General features: G+C 40.4%; 1 protein-coding gene across 1 annotated transcript in view; it reads left to right on the forward strand.

Moving 5' to 3' along the window:
• ZSWIM6 (zinc finger SWIM-type containing 6) overlaps positions 1–12,098 on the forward strand; it is a 113,519-nt gene that overhangs the window by 87,266 nt on the left and 14,155 nt on the right. The window contains exons 6-10 of the mRNA XM_044446813.1: positions 456–632; positions 906–1,052; positions 5,042–5,188; positions 6,014–6,274; positions 9,101–9,236. Of these exons, the coding sequence (XP_044302748.1) occupies positions 456–632; positions 906–1,052; positions 5,042–5,188; positions 6,014–6,274; positions 9,101–9,236 (868 nt within the window). The remainder of the gene's footprint in view (positions 1–455; positions 633–905; positions 1,053–5,041; positions 5,189–6,013; positions 6,275–9,100; positions 9,237–12,098) is intronic.

Genomic DNA, 12,098 nt, shown 5'->3' on the forward strand with positions numbered 1-12,098 from the left:
GACAGGTTCAAGTCATGACTGCTATTCAGAAGTGTACTGCAGCTTTCTATAGTGATGTGACTTGAAGGGGTACTCTTTAATTCACTGTTTCATATTGTACCATACAATAGAAACAAGGGACGGCATCAAAGCTTAACTTTTATTGGTTTTAATCTGTGTTTCTCTGGCATCAAATTTTGAAAGACTGAACTTAGGCATATCTGTAATTGTTCTGACTTGTTAGAAAGTTATGGCAGAATGAGTGTGAATTACTTGTAGACCACCCTTTATGTTATCAAAAACAGTTATATATTTATAAGGCAAAAGATGGATTGTTTGAGTCTCTGCTCATTAGGAAGCAGAGTGATATATTAGTGATATATTAAGGAGCAGTGAACTGGAGGTGAGTGAAAGAATGACATGTTGCTATCTGATGGAATAAAGACTGAAGCTGCTTGAACTTGTGGGCCTGACAGATTCATCAAGCAGGTCTCACCGGACGGTGTTCACTCGAGCAATTGAGGCATGCGATCTCCACTGGCAGGACAGCCACTTACAGGACATTATTAGGAGTGACCTGTACACCAACTACTGTTACCATGATGATGCTGAAAACTCGCTCTTTGACTCTCACGGGTGGCCCCTCTGGCATGGTAAGTGGCTCAACCGGCAAGATGTTTTCATGGCTCGACGCTTTGTTCAGTTTCTATGGCACTGTTTTAGGGGATGGAGAATGAAATTGAAAGGTCTGGCAATTGCAACAGAGCTTCCCTTCAAATGTCCGCTCTTTCTTCCTCCCCCTCCCTTCTTTTAAAGTGCTTTTTTCATAGACACTTCAACAATACCCTTTCAATGGTCCCCTGAGATGGGGCTACTACAGACACTGTTGCATTCTTTAATACCGCCTTCCCCTTTCTTTCTGTCAGAGCATGTGCCTACAGCCTGTGCACGGGTGGACGCACTAAGATCCCATGGCTATCCAAGAGAAGCACTGCGGCTAGCAATAGCCATTGTTAATACTTTAAGGAGGCAGCAGCAGAAGCAACAGGAAATGTTCCGGTTTCAGAAGAAAGGTAAGAGGAAGAGAAACAGCACAATCTGGTGAGAGGAGGCTTGTAGTGGGGCCATGCATAAGGAGATGCTTTTTGAAAATAAAACACTGCAGGTGTGCAGTGAGAGGCAGTTCATTGCCAAGCTCAGTGTAGGGAAAAGACAGTTTCTCTGGTCCTCTCAGTAAAATAGCAATTCTCCCCCTCCCACCCCCATCCTGCCGCAGGTTTAATATCTAAATTCAAAGCAAGGGATGTTGCCATGAAGATTGAATGAATGAATGAATGAATATATAAATAAATATCAACCCAGGTGTTCAAGGTGTAAAATCTGAAAAATGCCATATCCTACATCCAACTTTGGGGGTCTTTTCACACTGTATTTAGATGCACACTCCATTTTTCACTTGTTACTCAAGATGAAGAGTGATGGGTGCAAACAACTGAGTTGTGTTCAGTATCCATATTGAATGTAAGTTTATATGAAACAGATGGTGTGGTCACATCACCAGTACAGTCTGAAATGGGTCTCAGCTTTATTAATAGAAACAGAAGGATAGTTCTTGTTGGAAAGCCAGCTTTTGCTTGTTATTGGCTTTGTTGATAAGTCATTCACTTTCTATATTCTCTCTCAAGGAATGTATGTGTGACTGCAGCTTTCATTTGCACATATCTGCATCTATGGTGTGTTTCAGGTGCAGTTTCTTTTTCCTCTTTGTAGATACCATTCAACACTGCTTTAAGTGTTGAATAACACTTCCTGTGTAATAACAAATTCAGCAGGTAAGGATGTTTTTGAGATGAATGCAAACAGGGCTTCTTGGAATGAAGCAAGAGTACCCTATTTGAGTGTTCTTTTCTCTGCATGGTTAATTTTTTAAGGAAATAGAGGAAGGCTAAGCATACTGTCCCAGCTTGTGACATAATGGTCCTGCTGGCCCTACCTTAGCCCCCGGCTATCTGGCATGTATGAAGGGAGGCTTGCTAAGCACACACCAAAGCATAGGAGCAACCAGGCTGGATTAGAGGTTAGGCCTATCTAGTCTAGCATTCTGTTCCTGTAGTGGCCAGCCAGATGCCTTTGGGAAGCCCACAAGCAGAGTATGAGCAGCACTGCACCCTTCTGCTTATGCTCCCTAGCAACTCATATTCAGAGATTTACATCCTCTGACACTGGAGATAATACATAGTCATCATGACTATAGTAGCTATGGGAAAACTTTGTCCACACCTTGCATCTTTTTATACATCTCAGTTATTCTACCCTTACTTGCTCTTTCTCCAAACTAAAGAGGCTCATATATATCCTTCCCTCATAAGGGAACTGCTGCAGCTTCATAATGGCCAATGTTTTCATCTGGCTACCTCTCAGAGCATCTGGATTCCATTCCTGTTCAGTCACTGCCAACTTGGACACAATCAACATGCATATTTATTTATTTATTTATTTATTTATTTATATTATTATTAATCTATTAGATTTATATCCTGTCTTTTCTTTGAAGAACTCAAAGTGGCTTAAATCATTCTCATCCTGCTCTCAATCTTATCTCCACAACAACAGCCCCTTGAGGTAGGTTGGGCTGAGAGTTTGTGACTGGTCCAAAGTAACCCAGTTGGCTCCATGGCTGAGTGGAGACCAGTTCGCCTGAGTGCCAGTCCTGTGCTCTTAACTATTATAGCACACTGGTTCTGTGGCAAACAAGAAGCTATTTAATGTCTTTTTTGTTTTAATCATCTAAATAACTTGATGTGGTTATCACCTGGCCATCCCTAAATCCAGATCCTCTGTGCATGGAATAAGAAGCACTGGTCCCAGTACAGATCACTGGTAGATTGCACTGTTTATATCCCTTATTTGTGATAACTGGCCATTTATTCAAGCTTCCAGCTCACAGGACAGCCTATACCTGTACAGTAGTCTTCTCCAGGCATGAATTGCATGGTTGTATTAATGATGACTTAATTCCCACAAAGAGCTAGTTGATTTCATATATTGACTGATTTTGTTGCCCAACATTGCATTAGATTCTACTTTAATAAAGACTTTTGAGGTATGCTTGTGGAATTGTCCATCCTTGCAAATGGATCCAGTGGAATTGTCCACTGGATCATTTCTAGGTTTAAGCCTTTTTATGCCCTTTTATTGCCAGTTTCTGTTCTAATAGTTGGCCTTCAAACCTAGATGATTTTCACTATTAAAGATGACAGGGCACCTGACAATGCCCCTAAGCTTCTGATACAAGCAATAACATTTAGCCTCCTTTGACATTTCTTGTTAGCATTTTGTTAGAGAAGTTAGTATTTCATTTATCAAAAACTTGTAAGAAATTTATACAGGCAAATATTTGTGTAGAGATGCAATTCCAAATGTGTTCTTCTTGGAAAATTACTCTCATTGGAAAGGAATAATAGGTATGTCTAACTAATTGTTGATATACCTTTACTTCATTCATCTGTGTTCTGCAGAAAGTGTGTTTTAGCCTGTGATTGTTGCCAGATAAAATACAGCATGTGTAGATTTTTATCATTGTTATATTGGTATTAATGTTTATTTTGTTTTTATACTCCCCAATAGCCAAAGCTCTCGGGGCAGTTTACAACACGTAAATTGCAGATAAATCATAAGAATTATAATACAATACTTTGAAAGTGAATTTAAAACAAAATTTTAAAAACTGTAATAGCTTATGCAGTAGCTTTAAGAGAGACCTGTTTAAGCAGCTGACATCATGCCCTAATACAGTATTAAAACTAATTAAAATCCCTGTCATAAAGGACAGCCTTAACCTGGCACTAAATAGATATTAGAGTTCGGTCCAGGCAGATCTCAGTAGGAAGCTTGTTCCATAACAAGGTCCTCACTGAGAAGGCCCTTCTTCTTGCTGCCTGCAACTAAGCCTCTCAGATCTTAGTGGTAGTGTCCAGGTAGATTGTGGCTGGAAGAGGCAGTAGAGCAGGTATTGTGATCCCAAGCTGTGCAGGTATTATAGGTTAAAAACAACGTCTTGAACTGGGCTTCAGACAAACCTTCAGGCCCAGCTTGCCCAGTGGCCCTTGTCACAGTGTCATGGAGGCCGCTATGGTCCTCTCCTATGTACAGGTAGGAATGATACCTGAATCTCCTGTTTCCCAATGAGGGAGAGCAGCAGTAGGCTTGGACTTATTTTTTCCTGGCATCTCCTGTTGGTTCTTAGTTTCCTGCTGGTCAGTGGTCCCCAGCAGGTCTTCATTTGCCAAGCACTGACAGTAAATCCTACCTACATTGAATCTGCTACTTTTCAAGCTCCATAGTTCTTTTTAAAAAGCCAAAGTATCTTGCTTTCCATACTGCATCTCTCAACATCCTGTGATAAACATGACCAGTGCTGATGGATCATGAGAGCTGCAGATCAAGATATTCTGGAGGGCAACATGATCCCTATCCATGTTTTAAAGGCATATTGTGAAATAGTTTGGTTAGTGCTTTTATTGAAGTTCCACAGGACTAATTTTGTTAAAAGAGCGCTCCCTCTTTATTAAAGCAAGGAAACAAAAATAGCTCTCTCTTGAGTGCATACCACAAGTGTGCTTCCTGTTTATAAACTCTTTAGTGATGACCCTGTAGAAAGTTTGGATATTTTATAATCAAGGAATTCTTCATTGACTGCAGAGTAGGCAATTTTAGTCCATGGCTCCTCATGGTAGGCCATGAGAAATCATTTGCTCTTACTGCTCCTTGAAGTAAATCTAGCGTTATGTTTTTCAGAAGTCTTTTCTGCTAGGCAAAGCAGTCAAGTTTCCTCCTCTTTTGGATTGTTGTGTCTTGCCTGAGCTTGGGAGGTTTGAATTCAGATTCTGGCTCATCAGTGGTTACTTACTGGTGATAGATAAGTCACCGATAGCATCTGTTACCCTATCTGAAAAATCAGAATGGTGAATGTGGAAAAAAAACATAGAGGACATTTTTCATGTTACAAACACTGTGTGATCAATATGGGCATTTTTTTGTTTTTGTTTTGTTTTTGATGTAGAACTTCTTCACAAAGGAGTAACCTCTATAACTAACCTGGAAGGCTGGGTTGGGCACCCATTGGACCCAATTGGCACCCTTTTCAGTAGCCTTATGGAAGCCTGTAGGGTGAATGATGAGAGTTTCCCTGTGTTCTCAGACTTCACAGGTAAATTTTGATTACGCATCAATGATACGGAAACATTTTAAATCATGCTGTATTTTCTCTTTGAATCTTAACTAAGAAAACTAGCCTTAGAACGTCTCTGATTCAAACATTCATTGAAACAGGACTGTTGAAAATGTTTAAGGAAGAAGCATTATGTGTAGTTAATGGTTTAATCTTCCTGTACTGTCAGAACTGCTTTGGTCCACCTAGACAGTATTGTCTCAACAGCCTGGCAGCTCAAACTGAAACTGAGTTTGAGGATTTTCCAGCTCTTACTGTCTGGCCCTTTTAAAACTAGAGATGCCAGAGATTGGACCAGGGAACTTCTGCATGCAGAACATGTGATTGCTTATTATTTTCATGGTTTGTAATAGTATTGGTGGTGGTCCTAATACTAATACTTAACATTTGTAACAACTCAGCAAGGTAGTCAGTATGGTTATCCCCTATATGGTAGATGAGAGGGACTGGTCTGCTGCAGGCCACTTAGTGAGCTCATGGTAGAAGCCAAGTTTGAACCAGGTACTTTCTGATTCATAACTCAGCCTCTTGGCCATTGTGCTATACCAATTCTTGGTTGGTAGCATTGTGAATGCCATTGAACGCATTGGTGATCAACCTCATTGTCCATTCTGATTACTGCAGATTTTTCTATTTTATGTGATTTATAGGCAACGTTAGTGACATTTTATAGGGTGGTTATCTTTGAGAAACTTTGTGGGAAGCTTGCAAATATTACAAGAGAACTGGAAGAAATGAGGCATGTGGTTGCAAATAAACAATTTTGAGTGCCTTGATGGATTTTCTTCTCTAACTTTGTTCCAGAGAACATGGGCCAGTGCAAATCCCTAGAATACTATCACCTACCTGCCCACAAATTCTTAGAAGAAGGAGAATCTTACTTAACACTAGCTGTGGAAGTGGCATTGATAGGACTTGGACAACAGCGAATAATGCCCGATGGCTTGTATGCACAAGAGAAAGTATGTCGGAATGAGGAACAGATAATTTCCAAACTACAGGAAATAGAACTGGATGATACACTGGTGAAGATTTTCCAAAAGCAAGCAGTCTTCCTATTAGAAGGTAGTTGGCTATTGATGGCAACTGCTTCTTGTAACAGTTTCTAATACAAAGACTAGACACTCTTTGGGGAGTTGACTTAGCTAGTAATGATTAGGCTCTTAGGAATCTAATGGCTAGGTATAGATCTTCCATCCATTTCCAGTCTGTTACTCTTAAATACTACATTAATGTAGGGATGTAGAGTATTATTTCTGCATTGAATGAATCAGAATGTTTTGTTTTTTCTTAGAGTGTCCTGGCAATTCAGACTACCATATAAGGACACTGAATGTTAAGTTGCCCTCTGGTGGCAGGTTCGTAAATGCACCCCTTGTGGCCCTTGCCTCTCCCACGGCCATACTTTTCAGTGGAACTTTGTAAAAGGATGCAATTATGCTCCCTTCCCTTAGCCATTCCACTGACCCACTCAAGATCACTTATGCTATAGGGGCATAACCTCAGACCTAAGGACCAGATCCAATCTGTCTTGTGTCCCAGTCTGCTCCTTTCATGTTCCTCAGATGGCCATGCCCTCTTTCTCAGGCTGTACCTCTTTTCACTGGCCATCAGTGATATGGTGGTGTCCCGGCTTTGTATGATCTTTCCCCAATTCTAAAAGGCTGGAATGCTTCACTTAAAGCATAGTTATGGAAAGCTTTCAGCCAACATATGCTAGCATTTTGCTTTTTCTCCACCCACTTGCCCTTGACCCCACCCACCACCAGAATGTGGTCACCAGGACTTTTCCAAAGTGGAATTCATCCCTTGGGCTGAAAGAGGTTAATCATCCTTGATTTAAGCCATATTTCAGTTTCCAAACTGTATGTTGATCTCAAGTAACTTTATCTTTAATGAACATGTACAAGTTGGAGTACAAATTTAGCCTATGCTGGAAAAGACGATACTCTGAAAAGCATACCTGAAACTTTGCACAGAAAAGCTGAGGTACTGTGTCATATCATGAAAAGATTTTAAATAATAAAAATTCAAGTGAAACAAATGCACTAGTGTGCATCTGTATTGCCCTTCCAAGAAAGTATATTTTTTACACGCAGATGAAAAACCAAAGCCCAAGTGATCAAAGCCAGAGATGTAATTGGAGCTGGGTTGTCCTGGTTCCGCAGAGATCCCTGGCATACTCTACAGATCGTTAAACATTTTTACTAGCAGTACAATACTTCAAGGCCTACATTCATGACTACTGGATTTATGAAATTGTAGTCATACTAAAATAGTTTTAAATGTACTTTCAGTTGGGAAATGTAGTAAGAAGCAGCTGGTTCTAAAAGACACTAGCGAAATTATTAGATATTGTTTCTGTCCTGCTGTTGAAGGTCTCTACCCCCCAATACAGTTTATATGTGGAATAGCAAAACATTAACACAATGACAAAAATAAAAAATATTGAAATTTATTAAAATAAAATAGCACAAAAACTGCGCTAACATAACAATAAAACAGTGGATAAATATTTGTTTTTTTTTTAAATCGACAAATCCATAAAATGATCTAATGCAAAATAGCTTTTGTAGTTTAAAGGGTGCAATATTTGAGATGTCATTGTAATGATAAAAAATACAGTCCTCCTTGTGAGGGGAAGACATTATTGGTTTTCTCTTAGCAACAAAATGGTGCTATTCATTAGCATTCGGGGGTGGGGGGAGTGCTTGCATCTTTGCATTAAATGTTGGGTTCTTCGCATTTTACCTTACTTTCACAGGGTTCTTCAGATTCTTTTAAATCGGAATAGTTAAATAAGCACTAATAGGGTAAACAGTGATTAAGTCTTGCAGCACTCTGATATGGTCATAATATCAAATTCTGAAGCTGATAACAGCCACTTTCTATTTAAATTGAGATTCCATGGAAGCTGCCTCATATCAGATCGGAAGTGTGGTCATCTAACTCACTGGCTTTCTCGGAGTTTAAGATAGAAGTCTTTCCCAGCCCTACCTGGAAATGCCCAGGAATGAAGTTAGGGGCTTTTGCTTGCTGTCTCTTAATATCTGCTATCTAAACTGGGGGAGGGGAGTGCATAAGCAAAGCCATGTCCCATCAATACTGTAGCCTTTACCTTCATAGTAGAGCTCATGCACAGGCTGTGAGATGCAATTCCCTGTATCAACAGTTAGAAGAAGGCTGGTAGCAGACCTTGAAAAGATCTGAAAAAGCCTGTCTGCAGGTTAGAAACTTCTTGTTCCTAACACACAACTTCCCTCCCTCCTTTTCTGTGCTTAAATAACAGGCACACCAGTGTTATGTCATTTGACTACAACTGAGAGCAATGAAAGGCATGCTTCAGACTTGCTGATGTGGCATGACTGAAATGCTTCCTACTCAGTGCTTATTCCCTTTTGCCATGAGCTTTTGCCAGTTGTGTTTGAACAGGGACAAGGGCAATTTTCATAATGGCATAAGCTCATGTGTACAGCATGGGAGTGGCTTCAATACAAATGTGTGAAAAGGCACGTTCTAGAAACATAGCTGTTAAATACTATTAAAAATCTGCAACATAGAAAATAACTTCCTTTCACATATCTGATACTTAAACTCTTGCAAATGCTGTTTATGCTCTGGACTCTTCAGTTTAAACACTGGAAGCAATGTCCAAGCCACCGTATTTGTTTCAGTGCGGTATATTTAGCACCAACATTTTTTATTAGTAATGTACTTGGAGGACTCCTTACCAGAAGACTCAACTTTTCTTCACTGAGATATATATATTTTGCAGGGACAATTCAAACATTTTTGGACAACTTTTTAAGTATTGTGATTTTATGTACAGTAAAATGCATCAGTATTTATAAGAGTTTGTTTTTTCTTCCCCTTCTTCCTCTTTCCTTGTAGCTGGACCTTATAGTGGTCTAGGTGAAATCATCCACCGAGAGAGTGTTCCAATGCACACATTTGCCAAGTATCTTTTCACCTCTCTCCTACCTCACGATGCTGAACTAGCATACAAAACTGCACTGAGAGCAATGCGGTACGTGTCCTTAAACTCATTTAGTAAGAAAGCAAAAATCCTAGTGAACAATATGAAACTTCCTGAATCCCTAAATTCATTGAGAGGAGGCCTTGCCCCAGACACCTGGTCCTACTGAGGTTTAAAAAAGATCTGGTGACAAGTTGCTGGGCCTTTTCTGCGGTAGCACCCTTTCTTGTGTAACTCACATCCTAAAGGGCTTCACCAGGTAAGCTCCTTTGATTTTTAGAAGGCAGATGACTTTTCTATTTTTAGAATGTCTTTTCAGGAGTGATCTTGATAAATTATGTATGTTGAACACTTGATTTATCCATATATTTCTAACTGATTGTGGCATTTTTTCTTTTTAACTGGAAATATTTATGAAATTGTGTGAGATAATTTTGTAAGTAGTTCTGAGGGTGCATTGGTCCATAGGATAGACTAAAGGTAGAATGCATGGATGAATGGAAGACTAGTAAGAGTCACTAAGGAACAGGATTTTGAATGCTTCATTGGAATGTGCCTGATTTATCACACATGTTGCGTAGCATCATTTCATTTTAAAATATTCTTCTCTAACTTCTGTGGTTCCTAATGTAGACTTCTTGAACTGAGTCAGTGGTATAATACATGCACACGCGCGCACACACACACACACACACACACACTTAAATATTCTGATGCAAGCAGTTCAAAGTTGCTACTTAAATCCCACCCCCAGAAGACATAGTGAAATTCAGAGATAACTCTGACTTTTGTCCTTCTAAGAAGAGTATTTGATGTGTTTGACACCAAAGGCCAAAACTGAGTTTCTGATGTAGTAATAAATAACACTTGGGAGAATTGACTTTGTAGATTGTCTCCTTTTCAGCTATAGGATTCAGTGGTGAGAACAGAGAACTGCCTAGGAAACAATGGCAACTTTTTCTCCTTACAACCCTAGGGATTCTGAGGAAAAGTCTCTGAAGCACTCTGTTGTGTTTATCATTGCTGGTAGTTAATCCCAGAACTGTAATCTGTTCAGTCTATTTTACAGAGCTGTTTGATCTGAAAACCTTTCTGTTCTCTCATCACTGTGTTTGTCTTTTGGGGTGGGGGGAATAACTTTTGTGTTAGATCTGTGCTGCTTCATGATCCACCCCAGTTCTTTTGTTTGTCTCATTACCAGCCATCTTTGGACATACCCAGATAGCAAATTGGAAGTAAATGAGGTGTGTCATGGCATTAAAATAGCTAATAGTCCACCCCTTGCTTTCAGTATGAGGGAGCTGGGCCAGCCCCAAGAGAGTCTTCTTGTCTCAACTGAGCTTAGTCTGGACAGCTGTAAGCATGACCAGTACAGCTTATGGATCATGAAGGAAGCCCTGCAGGAGACAATTAACAAACAAAGGAGGGGGGCAAGAAATGGGCCTCATCTGGTTCATCGAAGTGATGCTCTTCTGTTTGGTCCAAAATACAAAGCTGAGGAATCCATGTTGAGAGCTGAGTACTCTGTGTGTGTGCATGCGCGCATGCACATATGCACAGAAACAGGCTATCAAGAGCTTGTGCTGAGAAAAGCATGAGTTCTTGGCTGCCTGCAGTCCAAGAGTTGAACCTTTGCATGTACATTAATATTGATGAAGGAGCCTGAAAGTCACTGGTTGGGCAGAGTGCTACTTCATTGGTGACCCCAAATTTAGCTGTGGTTCACAGCCTTGGTGGTTAGTATTTGTCCTGAAGGTGAACAGATACAGTGATGTTTGCAATACGATTGCAGTGCATTTTAAATCAGTCTATAGCTGGCTGTGTACTACCTCCTTTACCAGAGATGGCATGCCTTCATAGATCAGTTCCTGAGGAGTTTGGATAGGCAGAGGTCTTGTACCTGTCCTGCTGGAGGGATCCTGTGGGCAGCTGTACAGTGCTGGACTACGTGGGCCATTGGTCTGATTCAGCATGGTTTTTCTTTTGCTCAAGCTGCAGACCTGATTCTTTACTGGGAGTGCAAGCCTTTCCTGAGTCATGCTTTTTGCTGAGCATCTTGCCTGAATTTAACTTCAACTTGCTCACCTCATCTAGGCCTCTATGAATCTATGAAGGTTCCAGAATAACTGTTGCTTTCTTGATATTGGGTGACAAATAGCAGTAGAAGTGGGCATCACCAGTATATTGGCGACATTATATTGTAAAACTCTGAATTGACCTCTTGCAACAGTTCTTTTTAGATGTTAAACAACATGGGGACAAGCCAAAACCTTGTGCAACACCACAGGCCAGAGAACATGTATTTGAACAATAATCACCCAATACTACCTTTGGGACATGGCCTGAAAGGACCAAAATAGCACCTCCAGCAGATTGACAAGGGCCAGCATTACTAGATGGTTCAGAGAGTTGGCATGGTCAATGGGTATTTAAAAGCTTCTAAGAGATCTAATACGGTTGTGCTCCTCCTATGCAAAGACAGTCTCCAATCAGGCCATAGGCTCATGTGGAACCACCATAGAATAACCAAGCAGGCAGATCTAGTTAAGACAAACTCCCCCATTTCCCTCAGCTGAAGTCGCCATATGTGCCAGGTAAGCATCTTCACCCAGTATTACATCCTAGATGTGTGATTGCTTTTTGAACAACAGATTTTATGTCAAAGAGCAGAACCTTTAGAAGAATTAGCTTAGTTGTCACCATAGTTATAACATTCATTTTCCCAAAATGATGTAGTCTTCCAAACTAGAGAATGATCTGACTCTTTCAGTCTATTCTGAGTGGCTGTTGAAACTTTACTAAAGAACTTGAAGCTTCTGATGTCAGATTCTGAGTTCTATACTGATTACAATGGTGCAGCCAAAAATCTCCCTCCCTCCCTCCCTCCCTCCCTCCCTCCCTCCCTCTCTCTCT

Source organism: Varanus komodoensis, unplaced genomic scaffold (genome assembly GCF_004798865.1).
Source record: "Varanus komodoensis strain SLA01 unplaced genomic scaffold, ASM479886v1 scaffold5, whole genome shotgun sequence".
NCBI lineage: Eukaryota > Metazoa > Chordata > Lepidosauria > Squamata > Varanidae > Varanus > Varanus komodoensis.